General features: G+C 42.6%; 1 protein-coding gene across 1 annotated transcript in view; it reads right to left on the bottom strand.

Annotated features, from left to right (window-relative positions):
• Nucleotides 1–9,871: 9,871 nt before the first annotated feature.
• Nucleotides 9,872–25,670, bottom strand: part of LOC126426530 (serine hydroxymethyltransferase, mitochondrial-like) — a 260,581-nt gene continuing 244,782 nt past the window's right edge. The window contains exons 10-11 of the mRNA XM_050088433.1: nt 10,116–10,223; nt 9,872–10,033 (exon numbers count right to left, since the gene is read on the bottom strand). Coding sequence (XP_049944390.1) covers nt 9,903–10,033; nt 10,116–10,223 — 239 coding nt within the window. The 3' untranslated portion in view covers nt 9,872–9,902. The remainder of the gene's footprint in view (nt 10,034–10,115; nt 10,224–25,670) is intronic.

Raw genomic sequence — 25,670 nt, 5'->3', positions numbered from 1 at the left:
CTGAGCGCCTCTCCTGCAGTCTTCCACTGGAGTTCATCTATCATCTTCATAACGCTTTTGCGATTACTAAATGATCCTGTAACGAAGAGCACCTCTCTCCGTTGGATCTTCTCTATCTCTTCTATCAACCCTATCTGGTATGGATCCCACACTGGTGAGCAGTATTCCAGCAGTGGGCGATCAACTGTACTGTAACCTACTTCCTTTGTTTTCGGATTGCATTTCCTTAGGATCCTTCCAATGAATCTCAGTCTGCCATCTGCTTTACCGACTATTAATTTTATATGGTCATTCCATTTTAAATCACTCCTAATGCCTACTCCCAGATGTTGTTGTTGTGGTCTTCAGTCCTGAGACTGGTTTGATGCAGCTCTCCATGCTACTCTATCCTGTGCAAGCTTCTTCATCTCCCAGTACCTACTGCAACCTACATCCTTCTGAATCTGCTTAGTGTATTGATCTCTTGGTCCTCCCTCTACTATTTTTACCCTCCACGCTGCCCTCCAATGCTAAATTTGTGATCCCTTGATGCCTCAAAACATGACCTACCAACCGATCCCTTCTTCTAGTCAAGTTGTGCCACAAACTCCTCTTCTCCACAATCCTATTCAATACCTCCTCATTAGTTACGTGATCTACCCACCTTATCTTCAGCATTCTTCTGTAGCACCGCATTTCAAAAGCTTATATTCTCTTCTTGTCCAAACTATTTATTGTCCATGTTTCACTTCCATACATGGCTACACTCCATATAAATACTTTCATAAACGACTTCCTGACACTTAAATCTATACTCGACATTAACAAATTTCTCTTCTTCAGAAACGCTTTCCTTGCCATTGCCAGTCTACATTTTATATCCTCTATACTTCGACCATCATCAGTTATTTTGCTCCCCAAATAGCAAAACTCCTTTACTACTTTGTGCCTCATTTCCTAATCTAATGCCCTCAGCATCACCTGATTTAATTTGACTACATTCCATTATCCTCATTTTGCTTTTGTTGATGTTCATCTTATACCCTCCTTTCAAGACACTGTCCATTCCGTTGAACTGCTCTTCCAAGTCCTTTGCTGTTTCTGACAGAAATACAATGTCATTAGCGAACCTTAAAGTTTTTATTTCTTCTCCATGGATTTGAATACCTATTGTGAATTTTTCTTTTGTTTCCTTTACTACTTGCTCAATATACAAATTGAACAACATCGGCGAGAGGCTACAACCCTGTCTCACTCCCTTCCCAACCACTGCTTCCCTTTCATGCCCCTCGACTCTTATAACTGCCATCTGGTTTCTGAACAAATTGTAAATAGCCTTTCGCTCCCTGTATTTTACCCTTGCCACCTTCAGAATTTGAAAGAGAGTATTCCAGTCAACATCGTCAAAAGCTTTCTCTAACTCTACAAATGCTAGAAATGTAGGTTTGCCTTTTCTTAATCTAGCTTCTAAAATAAGTCGTAGAGTCAGTACTGCCTCACGTGTTCCAACATTTCTACGGAATCCAAACTGATCTTCTCCGAGGTCGGCTTCTACCATTTTTTCCATTCGTCTGTAAAGAATTCGCATTAGTATTTTGCAGCCGTGACTTATTAAACTGATAGTTCGGTAATTTTCACATCTGTCAACGCCTGCTTTCTTTGGGATTGGAATTATTATATTCTTCTTGAAGCCTGAGGGTACTTCGCCTGTCTCATACATTTTGCTCACCAGATGGTAGAGTTTTGTCAGGACTGGCTCTCCCAAGGCCGTCAGTAGTTCTAATGGAATGTTGTCTACTCCCGGGGCCTTGTTTCGACTTAGGTCTTTCAGTGCTCTATCAAACTCTTCACACAGTATCATATCTCCCATTTCATCTTCATCTACACCCTCTTCCATTTCCATAATATTGCCCTCAAGTACATCGCCCTTGTATAGACCTTCTATATACTCCTTCCACCTTTCTGCTTTCCCTTCTTTGCTTAGAACTGGGTTTCCATCTGAGGTCTTGATGTTCATAGAAGTGGTTCTCTTTTCTCCAATCTTTAATTTTCCTGTAGGCAGTATCTATCTTACCCCTAGTGAGATAAGCCTCTACATCCTTACATTTGTCCTCTAGCCATCCCTGCTCAGCCATTTTGCACTTCCTGTCGATGTCATTTTTGAGGCGTTTGTATTCCTTTTTGCCTGTTTCATTTACTGCATTTTTATATTTTCTCCTTTCGTCAATTAAGTTCAATACTTGTTCTGTCACCCAAGGATTTCTACTAGCCCTCGTCTTTTTACCTGCTTGATCCTCTGCTGCCTTCACTACTTCATCCCTCAAAGCTACCCATTCTTCTTCTACGGTATTTATTTCCCCCATTCCTGTCAATTGCTCCCTTACGCTCTCCCTGAAACTCTGTACAACCTCTGGTTTAGTCAGTTAATTTATGGAATTAACTACTTCCACTTGCCATAGGTGAAACGGATGTCAACTGCATTTTTTAAAATAGGAACCCCCACTTTTTATTACATATTCGTGTAGTACGTAAGAAAATATGAATGTTTTAGTTGGACAACTTTTTTCGCTTTGTGATAGATTGTGCTGTAATAGTCACAACATATGGCTCACAATTTGAGACGAACAGTTGATAACAGGTAGGTTTCTTAAATTAAAATACAGACCATAGGTACGTTTGAACATTTTATTTCGGTTGTTCCAATGTGATACATGTACCTTTGTGAACTTATCATTTCTGAGAATGCATGCTGTTACAATGTGATTACCTTTAAATATCACATTAATGCAATAAATGCTCAAAATGTTGTCCGTCAACCTCAACGCATTTGGCAATACGTGTAACGACATTCCTCTCATCAGTGAGTAGTTCGCCTTCCGTAATGTTCGCACACGCATTGACAATGCACTGACGCATGTTGTCAGGTGTTGTCGGTGGATCACGATAGCAAATATCCTTCAACTTTCCCCACAGAAAGAAATTTGGGGATGTCAGATCTGGTGAACGTGCGGGCCACGGTATGGTGCTTCGGCGACCAATCCACCTGTCACGAAATATGCTATTCAATACCGCTTCAACCGCACGCGAGCTATGTGCCGGACATCCATCATGTTGGAAGTACATTACCATTCTGTCGTGCAGTGAAACATCTTGTAGTAACATCGGTACAATGTTACGTAGGAAATGAGCATACGTTGCACCATTTAGATTGCCATCGATGAAATGGGGGCCAATTATCCTTCCTCCCATAATGCCGCACCATACATTAACACGCGAAGGTCACTGATGTTCCACTTGTCACAGGCATTGTGGATTTTCCGTTGCCCAATAGTGCATATTATGCCGGTTTATGCTACCACTGTTGGTGAATGGCGCTTCGTCGCTAAATAGAATTCGTGCAAAAAATCTGTCATCATCACGTAATTTCTCTTGTGCCCAGTGGCAGAATTGTACATGACATTCAAAGTCGTCACCATGCAATTCCTGATGCATAGAAATATGGTATGGGTGCAATCGATGTTGATGTAGCATTCTCAACACCGAAGTTTATGAGATTCCCGATTCTTGTATAATTTGTCTGCTACTGACGTGCGGACCAGCCACGACAGCAGCTAAAACACCTACTTGGGCATCATCATTTGTTGCTGGTCATGGTTGACGTTTCACATGTGGCTGAACACTTCCTGTTTCCTTAAATAACGTAACTATCCGGCGAACGGTCTGGACACTTGGATGATGTCGTCCAGGATACCGAGCAGCATACATAGCACACGCTCGTTTGGCATTTTGATCACAATAGCCATACATCAACACGATATCGACCTTTCCCGCAATTGGTAAACGGCCCATTTTAACACAGGTAATGTATCACAAAGCAAATACTGTCCACACTGGCGGAATGTTATGTGATACTACGTACTTACACATTTGTGACTATGACAGCGCCACCTATCACAAAGCGAAAAAAGTGGTCCAACTCAAAGATTCATATTTCTTTATGTACTACACGAATATGTAATAAAAAATGGGGGTTCCTATTTAAAAAAACACAGTTTATATCCGTTTGACCTATGGCAGCGCCATCTAGCGGGTCAACCATAGCTCCATCTGGTTTCCCCATTCAAGATAGACGAGTTTTATTCTTTGTAGTTTTTCGTTTGATGTTTATTTCTTGAGATATTTGGCCCGGTCACTATCAATGAACCACCCTGTATACAGGTTGATTTTTCCCACTGTGCACAAACTCTACGGATCGGTATGGTGATAGTGAATCATCAGCTTCGGTGCAGCTGGTATGTGTGGGCCGCGATAACTGCTGACCCTCTTTGGGACCTGTCTTCCTTCCACATCGCCTAGCAGGCCGGAACTATCGGTGTTTCTTGCTGGTGACTTTGTCTCTCCTGCTGGAAGAAGTGCCACTGATGATTGGAAAGGTTATGTGGCTGCTGCATGATGGTGCTCCAGCCCCTTTGCGATTAATGTTTGGACGTATCTCAACTGTGACTTCCCTGGTCGATGGATCGGACGAGAGATTCCAGTTGCACGGCCTGCTTGTTCACCAGATCTCAACCTGTGAGACTTCTGGTTATGAGGCCATCTCAAAAGTATTGTGTATGCAGAGCCCATTCCAGATGTGGAGACACTGAAGCAGTGTATTGATGCTGCCTTTGACACTGCCTGGATGCAGCCTGGTCGACGTGAATGTGTGAGATAGAACAGGCTACAGCGTGTAGATGCGTGTGTTGAGGCACATGGAAACCATTTCCAACACATACTGTAACTGTAGCTGCATGGTACAGTCTCTGTAACAAAGTTGTTATTGTTGTTGTCGTCTTCAGTCCTGAGACTGGTTTGATGCAGCTCTCCATGCTACTCTATCCTGTGCAAGCTTCGTCATCTCCCAGTACTTACTGCAACCTACATCCTTCTGAATATGCATAGTGCATTCATCTCTTGGTCTCCCTCTACAATTTTTACCCTCCGTGCTGCCCTCCTATGCTAAATACGTTAAATTTGTGATCCCTTGATGCCTCAGAACATGTCCTACCAACCGGTCTCTTCTTCTTGTCAAGTTGTGCCACAAACTCCTCTTCTCCCCAATTCTATTCAATACCTCCTCATTAGTTATGTGATCTACCCATCTAATCTTCAGCATTCTTCTGTAGCACCACATTTCGAAAGCTTCTATTCTCTTCTTGTCCAAACTATTTATCGTCCACGTTTCACTTCCATACATGGCTACACTCCATACAAATACTTTCAGAAACGACTTCCTGACACTTAAATCTATTCTCGATGTTAACAGATTTCTCTTCTTCAGAATTGCTTTCCTTGCCATTCCCAATCTACATTTTATATCATCTCTATTTTGACCACCATCAGTTATTTTTCTCCCCAAGTAGCAAAACTCCTTTACTTCTTTAAGTGTCTCATTTCCTAATCTAATTCCCTCAGCATCACCCAACTTAATTCGACTACATTCCATTATCCTCGTTTTGCTTTTGTTGATGTTCATCTTATACCCTCCTTTCCAGACACTGTCCATTCCGTTGAACTGCTCTTCCAAGTTCTTTGCTGTCTCTGACAGAATTACAATGTCATCAGTGAACCTCAATGTTTTTATTTCTTCTCCATGGATTTTAATACCTACTCTGAACTTTTCTTTTGTTTCCCTTACTGCTTGCTCAATATACAGATTGAATAACATCGGGGAGAGGCTACAACCCTGTCTCACTCCCTTCCCAACCACTGCTTCCCTTTCATCTGCCCGACTCGTATAACGGCCATCTGCTTTCTGTACAAATTCTAAATAGCCTTTCGCTCCCTGTATTTTACCCTTGCCACCTTTAGAATTTGAAAGAGAGTATTCCAGTCAACATTGTCAAAAGTCTTCTCTAAGTCTACAAATGCTAGAAATGTAGGTTTGCCTTTCCTTAATTTTTCTTCTCTGGTAAGTCATAAGGTCAGTATTGCCTCACGTGTTCCAACATTTCTACGGAATTCAAACTGATCTTCCCCGAGGTCAGCTTTTGCCAGTTTTTCCATTCGTCTGTAAAGAATTCGCGTTAGTATTTTGCAGCTGTGACTTATGAAACTGATAGTTCGGTAATTTTCACATCTGTCAACACCTGCATGCATGTACAGCAGCTTTACTGTAACAAAGTACTATTGAATAAATGGTCTCTAGCATGGAAACCACACATTTCCAGACGTAAGTTCATTAGACCTCTTTTTGTTTCATATGCTCTCATCATTCAGTCCCAAGCATTTGTACAGGGCGGAAAAAATCACCCTGTATAAGGAAAAAATCTTCCTGTATAAAGCAAGTTGCGGGAGGGGGGGGGGGGGGGGGCAGTCATGGAAAACAGTGCGGACATTGTCATAATGTGGACATGGAGCAATTAAGTGACATCCAAATGGGCACAATCATCGGCTTTTGGGGCCACGGGTGGAAACATTTCCAAAATGGTTCAAGTATGTTGTTGGTGGCAAAATGGTGATATTCAAACCCGGTGCTCAAGAAGCTGTGCTGGCCCATGGGCCACAGATGACAGAGGTGAACGATGGCTGCAGAGATGTCTGTAGGCAAGTAGACATACCAAGGCCCAAATCTGCATGCCAATGCCACATCTGGACTTCCACTGAGCAGTGACAGATGGGCTTTTAATATGAATCACATTTTATGCTCACTCTGCACAAAATGTCTGAAAGCAACAACCCTGCAAGAATCGTCATAATATGAATCACATTTTATGCTCACTCTGCACGAAATGTCTGAAAGCAACAACCCTGCGAGAATCGTCATAAGCGGCCACACAGGAAGAAGCGCTACGGTCTGGGGTACATTTTCATGGTAATCCCTGGGTAATCTCGTCATTCTGTGAGGCACAATGGGTCAGCACAAGTACGCACCTATCCTTGGAGGCTGTGTCCACCCTACATCCAGTTTGTTTTTCCTTGACACAATGGCATCTACCAGCAGGACAGTGCAATGTGTCACACAGCTAGCACTGTCTGTGTACGGCTCAAAGAGTACTGTACTCCCCTGGCCACCAAAGTTACCAAATTTAAACCCAATTGAGAATCTGCAGGACCACTTCGATAAGGCACACAGATCCTCAACTGAGAAATCTGGCCACAGCACCAGAGTCGGCATGGCTCCACGTCTCTGCTTGGTACTTTTCAGACCCTCACTGAATCTCTTCCAGCACATCCACTCTGTGAACGGTGGTTATTCAGGCTTTTGACAGGTGTCAAGCTTACTGTGACCGGTCAGTGTACATCGTCCTTGCTCCGCCCATCACATGTACACTACTGGCCATTAAAATTGCTACACCAAGAAGTATTCTTTGGACAGATATATTATACTAGAACTCACATGTGATTACATTTTCACGCAGTTTGGGTGCATAGATGCTGAGAAATCAGTACCCAGAACAACCACCTCTGGCCATGATAATGGCCTTGATACGCCTGGGCATTGAGTCAAACAGAGCTCGGATGGCGTGTACAGGTAGAGCTGCCCATGCAGCCTCAACACAATACCACAGTTCATCAAGAGTAGCGACTGGCGTATTGCAACAAGCCAGTTGCTTGGCCACCATTGACCAGACGTTGTCAATTGGTGAGAGATCTGGAGAATGTGCTGGCCAGGGCAGCAGTTGAACTTTTTTTGTATCCAGGAAGGCCCGTACAGGACCTGCAATGTGTGGTCATGCATTATCCTGCTGAAATGTAGGGTTTCACAGGTATCGAATGAATGGTAGAGCCTCGGGCCGTAACACATCTGAAATGTAACGTCCACTGTTCAAAGTGCCGACAATGCGAACGAGAAGTGACCGAGACGTGTAACCAATGGCACCCCATACCATCACGCCAGGCGATATGCCAGTATGGCAATGACAAATACATGCTTCCAATGTGCGTTCACCGGCAAGTCGCCAAACATGGATGCAACCATCGTGATTCTGCAAACAGAACCTCGATTCATCCGAAAAAATGAGGTTTTGCCATTCGTGCACCCAGGTTCATCGTCAAGTACACTATCGCAGGCGCTCCTGTCTGTGATGCAGTGTCAAGGGTAAGCGCAGCCATGGTCTCCGAGCTGATAGTCCATGCTGCTGCAAACGTCATCGAACTGTTCGTACAGATGGTTGTTGTCTTGCAAATGTCCCCATCTGTTGACTCAGGGATCGAGACGTGGCTGCACAATCCATTACAGCCATGCGGATAAGATGCCTGTCATCTTGACTGCTAGTGATATGAGGCCGTTAGGATCCAGCAAGGCGTTCCGTATTACCCTCCTGAACCCACTGATTCCATATTCTGCTAACAGTCATTGGATCTCGACCAACGCGAGCAGCAACGTCACAATACGATAAACTGCAATTGCGATAGGCTAAAATCTGACCTTTATCAAAGTCGAAAACATGATGGTACGCATTTTTCCTCCTTCTATGAGGCATCACAACAACGTTTCACCAGGCAACGCCGGTCAACTGCTGTTTGTGTGTGAGAAATCGGTTGGAAACGTTCCTCATGTCAGCACGTTGTAGGTGTCGCCCCCGGCGCCAACTTTGTGTGAATGCTCTGAAAAGCTAATCATTTGTATATCACAGCATCTTCTTCCTGTTGGTTAAATTTCACGTCTGTAGCACGTCATCTTCGTGGTGTAAGAATTTTAATGGCTAGTAGTGCAATCTTGCTTCCAAGGTAGCACAATTGCTGCATGTTAAGTTTATCACTAATCTCATTTCCACTTTTCTTCATTACTATTGCCTTTCTTCAGTTTGCTCTCAATCCATAGTATGTGAATATTAGGCTGATAATTCCATTCAACAGGTCCTGGAATTATTCTTCACTTTCACAGAGGATATCGATGTTAACAAATCTTGTCACTGATATCCCTGCACTCCAAATTTCAAACCTACTCCTGAGCCTTCTTTTTTTTTATTTCAGTCATTTCTTCTTTGATGTGTAGAATGAACAGCAGAGATGAAAGACCATGTCCTTGTCTTACACTGTTTCTAATCTGAGCGCTTCGCTCTTGGTCTTCTAGTCTTATTTTTCCCTTTTGATTCATATTAACGGTCTTTCCCCGTAGATTACACCTATTCTTCTGACAATTTGGAACACTGTGCACCATTACTGAGTGCTTCTTACAGTTCCACAAATCACATGGAGCTGACTTGAATTGCCCTATGCCTTGCTTCCATTATCAGTCGCAACATCAGAACTACCTCTCTGATGCCCTTACTTTTCCTAAACCCCAACTGGCTGCCATCTAACATATTCTCAGGCTTTATGACTTAGTAATCTTTTCTCCTCCAATCTTTTTCTTAACTCTTTCAAGAGAAGGGTGTTCCAATTGGAAAAACTAGCAATTTTGTATCTTTTGATGTTTTTCTCTCTACTGCCGCTTGATGAGCAGATTTCCTCTAGCTGAACTATAAAAATTCAAAACTGTATGATAAAACACTGTGATTGTTGATACCGTGTTTTTATTTTATACTTACAGAGAAATAATGTACAGATATTACATCGCCATTACAAAACGGTTATAGACATACTTTGCGTATCAACTGGCAAATGGATTCAGCTGATAATTAACAAATATTCAGTTATTCAAATATTTCCTACAGAAAACTTACATGTATCAGACAAGGGTAATGAAATAGCAAATTTCTTTTTCAAAATTTTCCAGTTGTAAGTTGTCCATACCGGCTTACGTAAATTCTGTTGCTATATGATACATTTGACCTAACTTAGAGAACACAGGAGAAATTAAAAACTTGTACTAAAAATAAATAAATAAACATGTCAGAAACTAACATGTAATAAGTAAGGCAGTCATTAAGTCAATAGTCAAATTATCAGATTTCACTGCCCCCTAGGCACACAGAGCACGATTATTTTACTTTGATTTAATGGTCGTCAAATCCAGGCATCGGGTAGCACAAAGCAAATCTGCAAACCTCTTCTTTCAGTTTCTCTATCTTTGAACATATTGTTGCATCATTTGCTAAAACACCCTGGAATTCCTTAATTTTTGGACCTAGAAGAAGAAACAGCCACTTACATACCACACTTGTATGCTGTACACAGACCTTCCACACAGTTTGCACAAAACAACTTACCGGACTTTTTCGATGCCTCGGCAGCAATCTCGACGGCCCCGTTAAAGAACTCGAGAACCTTCATGAAATCCTGCTCTTTGAATTGCCGTGAGGTCAAAGCGGGCACACCTGTTATATGGAGAAATGAGAATAGTTCATGTGTGCAACGATACATAATAAACCAACTTGTCATTGTGAAGGAAAGGTACTGACAAGTTGTTTGCAATTTACTTTCAGACTATAATTTTCTAATAAATACCAAAATTACTTCACAGACTTTGCTTTTCAGATTATTATTATACATAGAGTAATTTATGTTGCTGATTACTATAGTGCAGTTAGTTTTGCTGAGGAATTTCTCTCAAAGGGCACATTAAAACTTCATGGTACTATGTAATCTGAAAAATTTCAACTCTGCTAATAAACATTTGCTGGAAGACTGCTATATGCTGATTTGCTGTCTGTAGCTGATTACAGAAATATGTTTAATTTTGCTTGATATCAAATAATTTGAAAGGTATTTTAATGTAAGGATTTCACTGTTTATACACAAAACATAATGGCAAATACTGCTTAAATTCTGATCCAAAAGAGTAGGACATGGATATTCAGCAGGGCATGTATAAGGAAAAGTATGTTAATCACACTATGTTGGTAACTAAAATTGTGTTAGTTTGAACTTTGTGAAATAACGATACTTAAATAATTTTCTAAATCTTTGATTAGGAGTCCCATTCATTTTGGCCAGCCCCAAGCAATTTGTTTGTCCAGCAGCAAAACAGGAAATGTATCAAGAAAATGTTGTTAACTACCAGGGGAGTATTAACCAATATGATTACTTTTCTTGTAACTTTGTTCATAATGGAGGTATGAACAGCAGTAATCTTTTATTCCGCAATCCAGTTTGACTCCTCAAGACATGTTCAAAAATGTTTCACAGTTTACCTTTCATGTAAACATGACATTATTACAAATGGAACACAAATTGAGCTTTGATTCATAGAATCATATTGGTGTAAATCAGAACTGATTTGTTTGTTTGAAACTGTAGTAGAAGATAATTTTACTTTCACTGTGTAAAGGAGACATTACTTTTTGAGCTTTCATCACATACACTCTTTCTCTTCGACTGTGTGAAACAAGTATATGTGACACAAAAGAAAAACACCAATTTCGCTGGGGATGGCAAGGTGAATGGACTAGCAAGATTTTTAAGGTGAAGATATAGCACACCGATTGTGGTAAAAAAACAATTTTTAATGTGACTAGTGTACTATTCCTTCACATTGGTATTCTTCAAAAACATTTCCTGAAATCTAATCTTCAGCATTCTTCTGTAGCACCAAATTTCAAAAGCTTCTATTCTCTTCTTGTCCAAACTGATTATTGTCCATGTTTCACTTCCATACATGGCTACACTCCATACAAATACTTTTAGAAACGACTTCCTGACACTTAAATCTATACTCGGTGTTAACAAATTTCTCTTCTTCAGCAATGCTTTCCTTGCCATTGCCAGTCTACATTTTATATCTTCTCTACTTCGACCATCATCAGTTATTTTGCTCTCCAAATAGCAAAACTCATTTACTACTTTAAGCGCCTCATTTCCTAATCTAATCCTCTCAGCGTCCCCTGACTCAATTTGACTACATTCCATTATCCTTGTTTTTCTTTTGTTGATGTTCATCTTATATCCTCCTATCAAGACACTGTCCATTCCGTTTGACTGCTCTTCCAAGTCCTTTGCTGTCTCTGACAGAATTACAATGTCATCGGCGAACCTCAAAGTTTTTATGTCTTCTTCATGGATTTTAATACCTACTCCAAATATTTCTTTTGTTTCCTTTACTGCTTGCTCAATATACAGATTGAATAACATTGGGGAGAGGCTATAAACCCTGTCTCACTCCCTTCCCAACCACTGCTTCCCTTTCATGTCCCTCGACTCTTATAACTGCCATCTGGTTTCTGTACAAATTGTAAATAGCCTTTCGCTCCCTGTATTTTACCCCTGCCACCTTTAGAATTTGAAAGAGAGTATTCCAGTCAACATTGTCAAAAGCTTTTTCTAAGTCTACAAATGCTAGGAATGTAGGTTTGCCTTTCCTTAATCTTTCTTGTAAGATAAGTCGTAAGGTCAGTATTGCCTCACGTGTTTCAACATTTCTATGGAATCCAAACTGATCTTCCCCGAGGTCAGCTTCTACCAGTTTTTCCATTCATCTGTAAAGAATTCTTGTTAGTATTTTGAAGCTGTGACTTATTAAACTGATAGTTCGGTAATTTTTACATCGGTCAACACCTGCTTTCTTTGGGATTGGACTTATTATATCTTCTTGAAGTCTGAGGGTGTTTCGCCTGCCTCATACATCTTGCTCACCAGATGGTAGAATTTTGTCAGGATTGGCTCTCCCAAGGCTGTCAGTAGTTCTAATGGAATGTTGTCTACTCCCGGGGCCTTGTTTCGACTCAGGTCTTTCAGTGCTCTGTCAAACTCTTCACACAGTATCATATCTCCCATTTCATCTTCATCTACATCCTCTTCCATTTCCATAATATTGTCCTCAAGTACATCGCCCTTGTATACACCCTCTATGTACTCCTTCCACCTTTCTGTTTTCCCTTCTTTGCTTGGAACTGGGTTTCCATCTGAGCTCTTGATATTCATACAAGTGGTTCTCTTTTCTCCTTTCAATGGTCTTTTGAATTTGGGGAAAAGCCAGAAGTTGCAGGGGGCATATCAGGAGAATAAGAAGCCTGTTGAAGCACAGGAATCTTTCACCAAAAAGTCCAAATCAAGAGTGAGGAATGTGCTGGAGCATTGTTGTGATGGGGCTGCCAATTTCCTGTTGACCATTAGTCTGCTCTCTTGCACCACACATCATCACAAAGGAACAGAGGGCATCCCTGTAGTACTCTTTGGTGATTGTGTGACCCTGTGGTGTGTTCTCATGTATCACACTGCAGTAGTCAAAGAAAGCAGTCAGTATCACTTTGATGTTGCTGTGCAGTTGTCGGGCCTTCCTTGGTCTCGGTGACGAGGAATGCTTCCAGTGTGATGACTAGGATTTGGTTTCTGGGTCATACCCATACACCCAGGACTCGTCACCAGTGATTATGGCATTCATGAAGTCGGGGTCAACGTTTGCGGAGTCCTGTGTGTACTATGACACTCCAACATGAAGTTGCTTTTGTCCTGCCATCAGCAGTTTCAGCACAAATTTCGTCACCACTCCCTTTGCAACCAAATCTTTGATCAAAATGGAATGTGCCAAAAAAGTTCTGATGCCCACCTCTTTTGCAATTTCTGACAGTCACAAGACGGCCCTGCATCACTGCAGTGTTCACTTTGGCAATGACTGGTCATTTCAGCAAGTCGATGGAAGCGACATGCTCTCCATCGATGTGCAGCCATCTTTAAAGCCATTGTACCATTTCTTAATCCGTATGATGCCCATCTCATCATCACTATAAGCCATTTGAATCTTCCGAATAGTTTCCACCTGGTTGTTGCCCTATTTGTGACAAAATTTTATGCAGTAGTGCTGCTCCACCCACTCCTTCATCTCCATCGCAATGAAAAACCAATGCAAGCACAACACACTACCTCACTTGACTGTGCTTGCCAGCAGCTGATGCTACTGACAAGTGGGAAAAAATTCATGCCTGCACATGAAGGTTCAAGGTCAGTTTGTGCAAGCATGCTAGATTCAAATCTGGCAATTGTTAAAAAAAGGGGAAAGGGGGGGGGGGGGGTTGGATGTTTTTCTAACGGACCTAATATGCAGGCTGCAGTAGTTTCGCAAAGATGAAGGACCAGTGTGGAGAACTGTATCAAACCAGTTATCGGACTGAATATAACAACTACATTCATCGTCACAAAAAGAGCTGCACCTGAAAGGACACGGCAGACTGCAATCATTGTTGGCAGGCAGGTAGATGGTCTCACACATATGAAATGATTACATTTTCAACTTCAAAGGATGTACACGTATTTCAACACACAACCACAAAATGTACGGTGTCAGACCCCAACGGACATGAATAGTAGCATTGAGATCGAGATGTACAGCACAGATCTGCACAAGTCTCGGATGTAGTCCCGTGGTACTCGATCCCGACCTGCGTGCACAGATTGTAGGTGGACATGGAGTCCTGATGACACGTTCCGTGATGTCCTGCACATTTACAATTGGGGAGAGAGCGAGCTGACGTGGTCTGCTGTAGCCGAGTACCCACAGCTGCAGAGCACGCTCGGGAGATGGCAGTGTGTTTTTTTTTGATTGATTTCTTTATTAATCCATGTAACAATTTACATTGTGTGGATTTCGTCAGCAAAATCATATACAGTACAATATACCTACAATTATACACATAAAATTTGTATTTACACACATTTTTGAGGTATCTTAAATTAGTTTTATATCCTTGTGTAATTTAGTACTGTACAATTTTTGATTTCATATTATGATTATTTCCTCATGTATTACAATGCAGGCTACTTTAATTACACTACGTGTTTTAATTCAGATAGTCCATTACTGCGTAATTACTTTTATTTAATAAAAAAAAATTTAGTTTTGTTTTGAACTGTCCGATTGTGTCAATATCTTTTATTTTTTGGGGTAATTTATTATATAATTTAACAGCATTGTACAACAAGCTCTGCTGAGTTTTAACTTTATTTTTCCTCTCTAGATGCAGATTGTATTGGTTTCTAGTTTCATAGCTGTGTACTAAAGAATTTTTCATATCCCAAATGTGGGTTTTGCTTGGGGTTGAGTGACACAGTTTGTAACAAACAGGTTGGCTGTAGTGAGAGGGGGACTTAGACCTAGTGTGAAAGGTAACTGAAATGAACTCTTTAGAACATTTAACAAGATGAGATTTATTCTGAAGTAAGCAAATCACCTTAACTGCCCTGGCTGAGATGCATCCACGAAATGACCAAGTCTTATACAGAGACAGTGACTGACTAACACTGTTCCATCTGTTCTAATCAGAGCCTATCAGACTGACCCACACGACAAAATACAGAATCCTGCAGACTCTGCCTAACTGCCCGTCAGATCTGGTTCTAACTCTGCAGCGAAGTCTGACTAGATCCACCCAGCTGCCTGCCTTCAGCTCCTGCCAACAATTTCTCTAAAATTGTCTCTCTAATGCTCTCTGCTCGGAGTGTTCTGCTCCTGAGTTTTGCCGCACTTTATCCTGGGACCTGGACAGCACTCGGCATGGCTTAGTGTCTGGAGCCACTCGCCACCTTATTGGCAGTATTTGTACACTGTTGTTTGGAAGTTCTTCAGAGCCTGGGTGGAGGGATAGAGATGCCTCTCCCAGTACGGTCACACAATGCATCCTAAGTCTTACATTGGCTTCTCATGACATAGTGCTCTCCCCATCCACTCTCTATCTACCTCTCGCCCCAAACTCTCTCTATTATTTTTAATTACACCAGCTCTGTTGTCACAGTACACAAAACCTTTTTCTGTGTTGATATCTTACGGCTTTCTAGCTCACTATAATACAGTTGCTCATCCACCTGGTGTGTGGCCGGCCTGCTTCCAACTCTGGGGCTTGTAGCTCCTCGTGCTACACCCTATGACTTTACTATTTTCTGCTGTTGCTAGCACTGTGCCCATTTTGTTGGTCAGTCATTCAGCCGATTTGGGGGGGCGGGACTTAACCGCGATGTCATCGGTCCCATCGGTTTAGGGAAGGATACGGAAGGAAATTGGCAGGCCCTTTCAAAGAAACCATCCCGGCATTTGCCTGATTCGATTTAGGGAAATCGTGGGAAACCTAACTCAGGATGGTGTGAGATGTGGGTTCGAACCACTGTCCTCTCGAATGCGAGTCCAGTGGGCTAACCATTGCGCCATCTTCCTCTCAATTTGTCATTCACTTTGTTCTTCAGACTCGGATTTTTGTGATGGATATAACGTCGGCATGACGATGAGAGTTGTCCTGTTGAAATAGGGCAGGGGCAAGGGCATTCATGAACAGGAGAGATACAGCTTACACAGGGTGTATACGTGGACAAGGAAAAAAAATTCCCGGATTTTCCAATTGAAAATACACTTTCTCCCCGGTGAAAAATACACTTTTTCTGTGTTAAATGACAGTATACTTTTCTTCGGCACTGTAAAACTTATCAATCCTTGGAATGTTTATGGTTTTCTACACAGACATAGAATTTTCTGGCACTTTAGAAAACGAAACCCAGGGGGGAAAAATACGTTTTGGAAAGATCTTTGATGTGCAGCAACATGTTCGCTGCATTTCTTCGTTTTACGGAGGTATAAATTCGAATTCCACCAAACACTGCATGTTACTTTCCGAAGCAATGAAATCGAGATTGCGACGCACTTTTGTAAGCCAGTCATAACTCGTGTCATGTGATCTCGCCAGCTGATAACAGCACAGGACATGTAGTGTAGTCAACCAATAGCAAGATCACTCTTAAGTAGTGCGAACACAGAAATAAGAAAAGTTAATGGTTTACATTAATATACATAGTTTTGCTAGAAAAAAAAAACAAAGCTATCACAAATAATATTGGTCTCGAAGATTAATAAGCTGCAAGAGAAGCTAAGCTTCCACACATAATTCTGATCATTTTGCATGTGTTACACTTTAAGATACATCACACAAATGTGCCAGTTAAATTTTTAATAAAGACGTAAATGTCTGATCTTCTGGGCTCGAAATTCTTCTAGATGGTCATCCTCAAAGAGTTGATTTTTAAATGAGAGTCAAACGCTCTGTGATTTAAGAAGTTCATCGTACATTCTCGCACATAGTTCATCTTGCGTAAAAGGAAATTTACTTTGAAAGTAACTATTTTTAAACCACCATTCACTATATTTTCCCATGACCTGTCAGAAATTGGTTTCAGCAGTGTCAGAGAGCGTCAGATAACAGTTGTCACTGCGCCTGCGCAGCTACGATGATGCAGGAAGCTCGCATATTTGTACATATAAAACATTAAAAGATCTTGCATTATGTCATAAAATGAAATAGACATCAAAGGATACTTCAGGAGCATTGGAATTTCGTTAACTAAACTAAAATGCATAATGCGGCTTAAAGTGCACAATCATATCCAGATTCGGATGTAAATTTTCTTGAGTACCAGTACTGTATTATCTCATGTTTGGTTCTTTATTATGGCATAATGCCATACAAGCTAGAAGGTGGAAAACATGCACTTGAAATACAGCGAACAGTTGAAACTAACCAACAGTGTAAAATTAAACACTTCGTTTCAAATAAATTGACTGCCTCAGTGCAAAATATTAATAAAAGCCAAATCTCTTTAGCAAACTGATAAAAATAATGTCATTATTCTGCAAGGCGATTAATGGTTGACTGTCAGAGAGGTGGAAATAAAACCTGAAACTAACAACATATTTTAGCCTTCTGTAATTATGAAAACGTATTTTAATTCATTTGAAAGCTCCCAGCCACAGAAATCCGTTTTGTTTTCATTTAATGTGAGAGCAATAAACAAAGAGGAAAGAGTAAAATCACTAAACGTAAGCACAGGTCACGTGGAGACTAACCACCTCCCCAGTACAACTCAGACTGCTCTGTGCATCAGTTCCAGATCTACGATATTTCCGAACTAGAGTAATTTAGATAGTGGCGCCCAGCCACACGTCTGTAGCCAGAAGGGAGAGAAGGTACTACCCATAGGCGATTCAACTGAGCATGCGCAAGAGCCTGCCTGCAACTGCTCAAATGAATCAGATGTGAACAGCTGTCATGTCACGCTCGTCGGAGGCAATTTGTTGTTAGGAAGCACTGCATATGCTTCCTAAAGCCTTTGACACACTTTGGTTGGCAGACGATTGTATGAGCACTGTGTTTTGTTGTTGTATATTGCGACTTAAGTTTTATTTTCGTTTTTTTTTCTCTCGTTCATGGTTTTTTGCTGCAGCATTATTCTGCAGAAGCGGGATACAGTAATATCCTTCATTAGAGTATTGGTTCTTACCAGTCAAAATCACAAAAATTTAACTGGTAACTAAGACAAGGAAAAGTTCCCAGAATTCTAAAAAATTCCCGGGTTTTTCCCGGATCTCCCGGGTCGTATACATCCTGTTACAGATCTCATTCATGTACTGTGCTGCCGACAGAAGTTAGGAACACTAATGGCGAATGGGTACCACATGATAATACTCCCCCATCGTCACATGTGATGGGGGACAGCAAACCTCTCTTTCTGGCCCTCTTTATTACATCTCCAGACATATCTATCTACATCTACATCTACATCCATACTCCGCAAGCCACCTGACGGTGTGTGGCGGAGGGTACCTTGAGTACCTCTATCGGTTCTCCCTTCTATTCCAGTCTCGTGTTGTTCATGGAAAGAAGGATTGTCGGTATGCCTCTGTGTGGGCTCTAATCTCTCTGATTTTATCCTCATGGTCTCTTCGCGAGATATACGTAGGAGGGAGCAATATACTGCTTGACTCTTCGGTGAAGGTATGTTCTCGAAACTTTGACAAAAGCCCGTACCGAGCTACTGAGCGTCTCTCCTGCAGAGTCTTCCACTGGAGTTTATCTATCATCTCCGTAACGCTTTTGCGATTACTAAATGATCCTGTAACGAAGCGCGCTGCTCTCCGTTGGATCTTCTCTATATCTTCTATCAACCCTATCTGGTACGGATCCCACACTGCTGAGCGGTATTCAAGCAGTGGGCGAACAAGCGTACTGTAACCTACTTCCTTTGTTTTCGGATTGAATTTCCTTAGGATTCTTCCAATGAATCTCAGTCTGGCATCTGCTTTACCGACGATCAACATTATATGATCATTCCATTTTAAATCACTCCTAATGCGTACTCCCAGATAATTTATGGTATTAACTGCTTCCAGTTGCTGACCTGCTATTTTGTAGCTAAATGGTAAAGGATCTATCTTTCTGTGTATTCGCAGCACATTACACTTATCTACATTGAGATTCAATTGCCATTCCCTGCACCATGCGTCAATTCGCTGCAGATCCTCCTGCATTTCAGTACAATTTTCCATTGTTACAACCTCTCGATACACCACAGCATCATCCGCAAAAAGCCTCAGTGAACTTCCGATGTCATCAACAAGGTCATTTATGTATATTGTGAATAGCAATGGTCCTATGACACTCCCCTGCGGCACACCTGAAATCACTCTTACTTCGGAAGACTTCTCTCCATTGAGAATGACATGCTGCGTCCTGTTATCTAGGAACTCCTCAATCCAATCACACAATTGGTCTGATAGTCCATATGCTCTTACTTTGTTCATTAAACGACTGTGGGGAACTGTATTGAACGCCTTGCGGAAGTCAAGAAACACGGCATCTACCTGTGAACCCGTGTCTATGGCCCTCTGAGTCTCGTGGACGAATAGCGCGAGCTGGGTTTCACATGACCGTCTTTTTTGAAACCCATGCTGATTCCTACAGAGTAGATTTCTTATCTCCAGAAAAGTCATTATACTCGAACACAATACGTGTTCCAATATTCTACAACTGATCGACGTTAGAGATATAGGTCTATAGTTCTCCACATCTGCTCGACGTCCCTTCTTGAAAACGGGGATGACCTGTGCCCTTTTCCAATCCTTTGGAACGCTACGCTCTTCTAGAGACCTACGGTACACCACTGCAAGAAGGGGGGCAAGTTCCTTCGCGTACTCTGTGTAAAATTGAACTGGTATCCCATCAGGTACAGAGGCCTTTCCTCTTTTGAGCGATTTTGATTGTTTCTCTATCCCTCTGTCGTCTATTTCGATATCTACCATTTTGTCATCTGTGCGACAATCTAGAGAAGGAACTACAGTGCAATCTTCCTCTGTGAAACAACTTTGGAAAAAGACATTTAGTATTTCGGCCTTTAGTCTGTCATCCTCTGTTTCAATACCATTTTGGTCACAGAGTGTCTGGACATTTTGTTTTGACCCACCTACCGCTTTGACATAAGACCAAAATTTCTTAGGATTTTCTGCCAAGTCAGTACATAGAACTTTACTTTCGAATTCATTGAACGCCTCTCGCATAGCCCCCTCACACTACATTTCGCTTCGCGTAATTTTTATTTGTCTGCAAGGCTTTGGCTATGTTTATGTTTGCTGTGAAGTTCCCTTTGCTTCCGCAGCAGTTTTCTAAGTCGGTTGTTGTACCATGGTGGCCCTTTTCCATCTCTTACGATCTTGCTTAGCACATACTCATCTAACGCATTATGTACGACGGTTTTGAACTTTGTCCACTGATCCTCAACACTATCTGTACTTGAGACAAAACTTTTGTGTTGAGCCAACAGGTACTCTGAAATCTGCTTTTTGTCACTTTTTCTAAACAGAAAAATCTTCCTACCCTTTTTAATATTCCTATTTACGGCTGAAATCATTGATGCCGTAACCGCTTTATGATCGCTGATTCCCTGTTCTGCGTTAACTTTTTCAAATAGTTCGGGTCTGTTTGTCACCAGAAGGTCTAATATGTTATCGCCACGCGTCGGTTCTCTGTTTAACTGCTCAAGGTAGTTTTCAGATAAAGCACTTAAAAAAATTTCAATGGATTCTTTGTCCCTGCCACCCGTTATGAACGTCTGAGTCTCCCAGTCTATATCCGGCAAATTAAAATCTCCACCCAGAACTATAACATGGTGGGGAAATCTACTCGAAATATTTTCCAAATTATCCTTCAGGTGCTCAGCTACAGCAGCTGCTGAGCCAGGGGGCCTATAGAGACATCCAATTACCATGTCTGAGCCTGCTTTAACTGTGACCTTCACCCAAATCATTTCACATTTCGGATCTCCGTCAATTTCCTTCGATACTATTGCACTTCTTATCGCTATAAACACACCTCCCCCTTCACTGTCCAGCCTGTCTCTGCGGAATACATTCCAATCTGAGTTTAGGATTTCATTACTGTTTACGTCTGGTTTCAGCCAACTTTCTGTCCCTAGTACTATATGGGCGTTGTGACCGTTTATTAATGAGAGCAGTTCTGGGACCTTTCTGTAGATGCTCCTGCAGTTTACTATTAGCACATTAATATTGTTATTCCCTGTTGCATTTTGCCTACTCCTACCTTGCCGCGTCTCAGGAGGCGTCTTGTCGGGCCTAGGGAGGGAAGTATCTAACCTAAAAAAACCCCATGTGCATTCCACATGTACTCCGCTACCCTTGTAGCCGCTTCCGGTGTGTAGTGCACGCCTGACCTATTCAGGGGGACCCTACATTTCTCCACCCGATAGCGGAGGTCGAGAAATTTGCACCCCAGATCTCCGCAGAATCGTCTGAGCCTCTGGTTTAAGCCTTCCACTCGGCTCCAAACCAGAGGACCGCGATCGGTTCTGGGAACGATACTACAAATAGTTAGCTCTGATTTCACCCCGCGAGCGAGGCTTTCCGCCTTCACCAATTCCGCCAACCGCCTGTACGAACTGAGGATGACCTCTGAACCCAGACGGCAGGAGTCATTGGTGCCGACATGAGCAACAATTTGCAGTCGGGTGCACCCAGTGCTCTCTATCGCCGCCGGTAGGGCCTCCTCCACATCTCGGATGAGACCCCCCGGCAAGCAGACAGAGTGAACACTGGCCTTCTTCCCCGACCTTCCCGCTATTTCCCTAAGGGGCTCCATCACCCGCCTAACGTTGGAGCTCCCAATAACTGATAAACCCCTCCCCCCGTGTGCCTGCTCAGACCTTGCTGAAGGAGCAGCCACATGTCCACTCACAGGCAGAGCGGGCGATGCCACACGGCCAGCCTCCACACTGACCCTCCGCCTCGTGCGCCGTGAACGCCGCTGAACCCGCCACTCCCCTTGGGGAGAGGGTGGCCCAACTGCGCCCAGTACACGCGACCCGGCAGTTGTCGTCTCCACTGTAGAAGTGGGACTCGTCACTAAAGGTAACCCGCTGCCAGTCTGCAGCAGGGTCCCGCACGTGTCGTCATTGACAGCGGGTGAGTCAGGCATGATACTGCTGGAGTGTGAGAGGCAGGTGCACTGTTAACGGTTAGTGTGTGGCGAGTCCTGCATTGTGCAATTGCCTGCCAGTGGTACAGCACGAGTCAGTGTTAACCGTAGTTTTTTACTCGAGTGGTAGCCAGCATACTGAAGGGTTGTGCTCGTTGTTTTGCCAAACGGCAGCAGTGTAGCTACAATGGAGAAATGGACTGTGTAACACCGTGCACTTGTCACAGAGACTGAACCGTGTGTACTTCCATCTTTCCACGGCTCGTTTCCTGAGCATCGTGTGGAGCCAATATTTTTTGTAATAGACAGTGTTTGGGCGCGATCGGGCTCTAGCATCTTGCTGCTGTCTTTTATTGCTTTGCTTCTATTTCGTTTTTCGCGGTTGTTCAGGGTTGGTCTTTTATGAAGCTCTTTCGTTTGAACTCCCGCACGTAGTGTACCCACTATCGATTGCAAGTTCTGTTTTTGGTGTACTTAGAAACCGTAGGTTGGTAACACGACCGACTCACGTGTTTTCTGCAGCAGACTCTTTGGCCCGTACTATTTATAGGTGAGCGCTGTCACGCTGGATGAGGCTGTCGCGCAGTGGCTTTCGTGTCTGCTCTGGTGACATCGACATCCTGCCTTCCGCGTACAGGTGTTGTCATCGAACCCGCACTTCTACCCGTGGAGGAATGCCGGCCTGGTCGGGCCCCTCTGCCCGCTCTTCACCGGTTGTCCGTGGGAGGTGGATGCCAGTCTAATCGTCGCCTGCGTCGACGAAGGCAAACAAACAGTAACCGTTGTGGGGCGGTGGAGCTGCCGTTCAGCGAGGGTTTGAGTCCGGGAGCAGTTCGGCTGGGTCGGTGTCTGCCGGGACGACTGGGGACGGCTCATAATTGTGCACAGCAGTCCTGGACAAACGAAGAAGTGCGCTGAGGGAAAGGAGAAAAGAAGTTAAGTGTGAACGTTTCAAGTTGATCGTCCTTTGGGATCGAGTTCATCCAGTCGTCTTTCCCGCTCTGTGGCCACTGCTGTGGCAATCCTCTGTTCTGTTAACTGGTGCAATTCTGACAGTGCAGATTCCTCCACGCATTGTTGCCAACTGGTGTAGTGGTGTATTTTGGTAGTTATTTGTGTACGTTTGCACTTACATGTTTTGGTAGTTCGTCCTCCCGCCCTGTGGTTGCAAAATTTCGGGTGGGGAGTTAGTTCCTTGTCTCCCAAGATCTAGTGCTGTATTATTAAGGTTAATTCTAGTTCAGTCTAGTGTTCTGTTAATCCCTGGGTATATGTGTCTGCCATACTATTTGCGCTGTATTTATTCTAAGTGAGTTGCACTGACAGTAGTTGGGGGTTCGAGTCCTGTCACGGAGCTGATAAGGGGTCACATTGGTTTCAGGTTGTCAGTTGGAGGGTGTTGCCTTAGAGGTTTGTTAACATTGGCATGCCAGCGTTGTCTAGCACTACCGGGACCTACAGAAGAACATTGTGCTTATTAGAGAATGTTGTTACACGTTCTTGTTTTCATTTCAATACCTGTATTTGTGAAGACAACCGCATGAAGTAAGATCTGTTCTGAAGTTATGCTGGATCTTGCGCTCTTGGGATTTTTGGTTTTGTTTTGATCTCGACTATTTGGGTGTCAGGAATATGGAACTGTGTTGTTATTGTTTGGCTTAAACAGCAGATACGCGGCTAGTTTAGTACGTGTGTAGTGGCATGGCGTCCTTGTGAAGGCGTGCCAGCTAGATTGCTATCGCGTCTCCTCAAAGTGTAATTTCCACCTTACTAAAACCCCCTTGTTTTTTTTTAAAAAAAAAAAAAAAAAAAAGCGACTTTAGAAATACCTTCTATTTGTATTAACTATCTTACCTGTCGCTTAAGTAAATATCTGCTCAGTGATTAAGCTAATGGGAGCACCTATCCTAAAAGCAACTAGCGCACTTCTGTTAGGGTGGCCCTCATGCCTATTTTGGTCCGAAAGATTGTATAAACAGGCTTACATGCTCCGTATCGAACTTCTGATGTTGTTTTTGAGTGATTGTGGATTATTAAAATTGATTATAATGCAAACGTTTGTATTTTACCAACCATGTTTATAAGTCATTAATGTGATTGGCTGGAATGTAATACAAAAGTTTTAGGACCATAGGTTGTCCAGGTAGAAATTTTGATGCCGTGCTATGTTGTGAATTCATGTATTTATGTTTTATATTGCAATGAGAATTTAAATGTGGTAAACCACGCTTTCTGATTAATAATTAAAGATTTAAGAGTGCGTTCATTTAGCGCTTACTTATGTGTTGTGTTATTATTATTTTTAAAAATTATAATAGGCATTTTAGGTTCTTAAATTAAAGCCTTTCCAATTCGAAAGTGGTGGCCCTCCCATTTTGGGCAATTGTAAGCATCGAAGCAGGATTTACATAGTTGGTGTTATGTATTGTATGTTATGAATAAATTATTTGTGTGTTAAATCACATCTGATATGTCAATTCCTTGGCCCCGTCCACACCTTGGTCATAGTCTTTTAATATTAAATGATTAGACCACCATTCCAGAGACATTCTTTAAAAATGCAGAATCTGTTACCACCACTTAAAGGAAGGTCCGTCTCAAAGTCAACGATCCACGTAATCGTGCAATTCCAACCCACAATACCATTCTCCTACAGGTTACGAGTTTTTGTTTTGCATTGAAGAAAAAACTGGGAAGCAGCACAAAGATGGCCACGTCACACGAAAACGTTGAAGTCTCGTGTCACGCAATTTGACAGACCCCCACCGATTTGTGAGATGACACACACAGTCTCTCGGGTTATCAAATTCGTCTGTTTGATCCATTTCACATTGTCTAAATTTTCATCCCTACAAAACTGACTGTTCAGTGGTTGAAGCCCCAAGGTTATGTGAGAGGGAGAAGTTTTGCTGAAGTAATGAAAGATATGTTGGAGGAAGATCCAGCAATTGTGGTTTTAATGTCAGATGAGGCAGTCTTGATAACCAAAACTGTTGTTGCTGGTCTCCAGACAACCCTCAGCAACTGCACCAGTGCCCACTGCATTGTGTCAGGGTTACAGTGTGGGGCAGATTAGGGAAATACGGTGTCACAGGGCCTCATTTCTTCGAGGGAAATGGGAGAGCTGTCATCGTGAACTCTGTGTTGTGTGAATTTCTCGTCCCGGAACTTCACCACTGTACGTATGACTGACGTGGTGCAATATGACATAAGGACCATAACATTAGCACCTGACCGTCTATCCCCACGATGCAGGCCCTCTCTAATTTGCCAGCTCAGCAACCTGCTGTAGATTGTGTCACCTGCACGTTTTGGTGGCATTCTCATGACTCTGCCAGCTGTCGTACCGACTGGCACGGTCATTAGGGGCCGTCTTATATCGACCGACACGCACGCTGTCTTGGTCCCATCGGCACTTCCCGAGTGTGCGGCCGACTGTGCTGAAGTACTTGGCACAATCAATAGTGTGAAACATACCCACCCAGTTTGCAGTGGACCAGTTGGATCCTTCTGGATGCAGTTCTTTTTGTGACAATGACTGTATTTACTGCAGGCTGATCAGTAACGACATCAGACACAGGAATACAACTT

Source organism: Schistocerca serialis, chromosome 11 (genome assembly GCF_023864345.2).
Source record: "Schistocerca serialis cubense isolate TAMUIC-IGC-003099 chromosome 11, iqSchSeri2.2, whole genome shotgun sequence".
Lineage (NCBI taxonomy): Eukaryota > Metazoa > Arthropoda > Insecta > Orthoptera > Acrididae > Schistocerca > Schistocerca serialis.
Note: the sequence above shows the minus strand (reverse complement) of the source record. Positions and strands in the feature narration are given on the sequence as shown.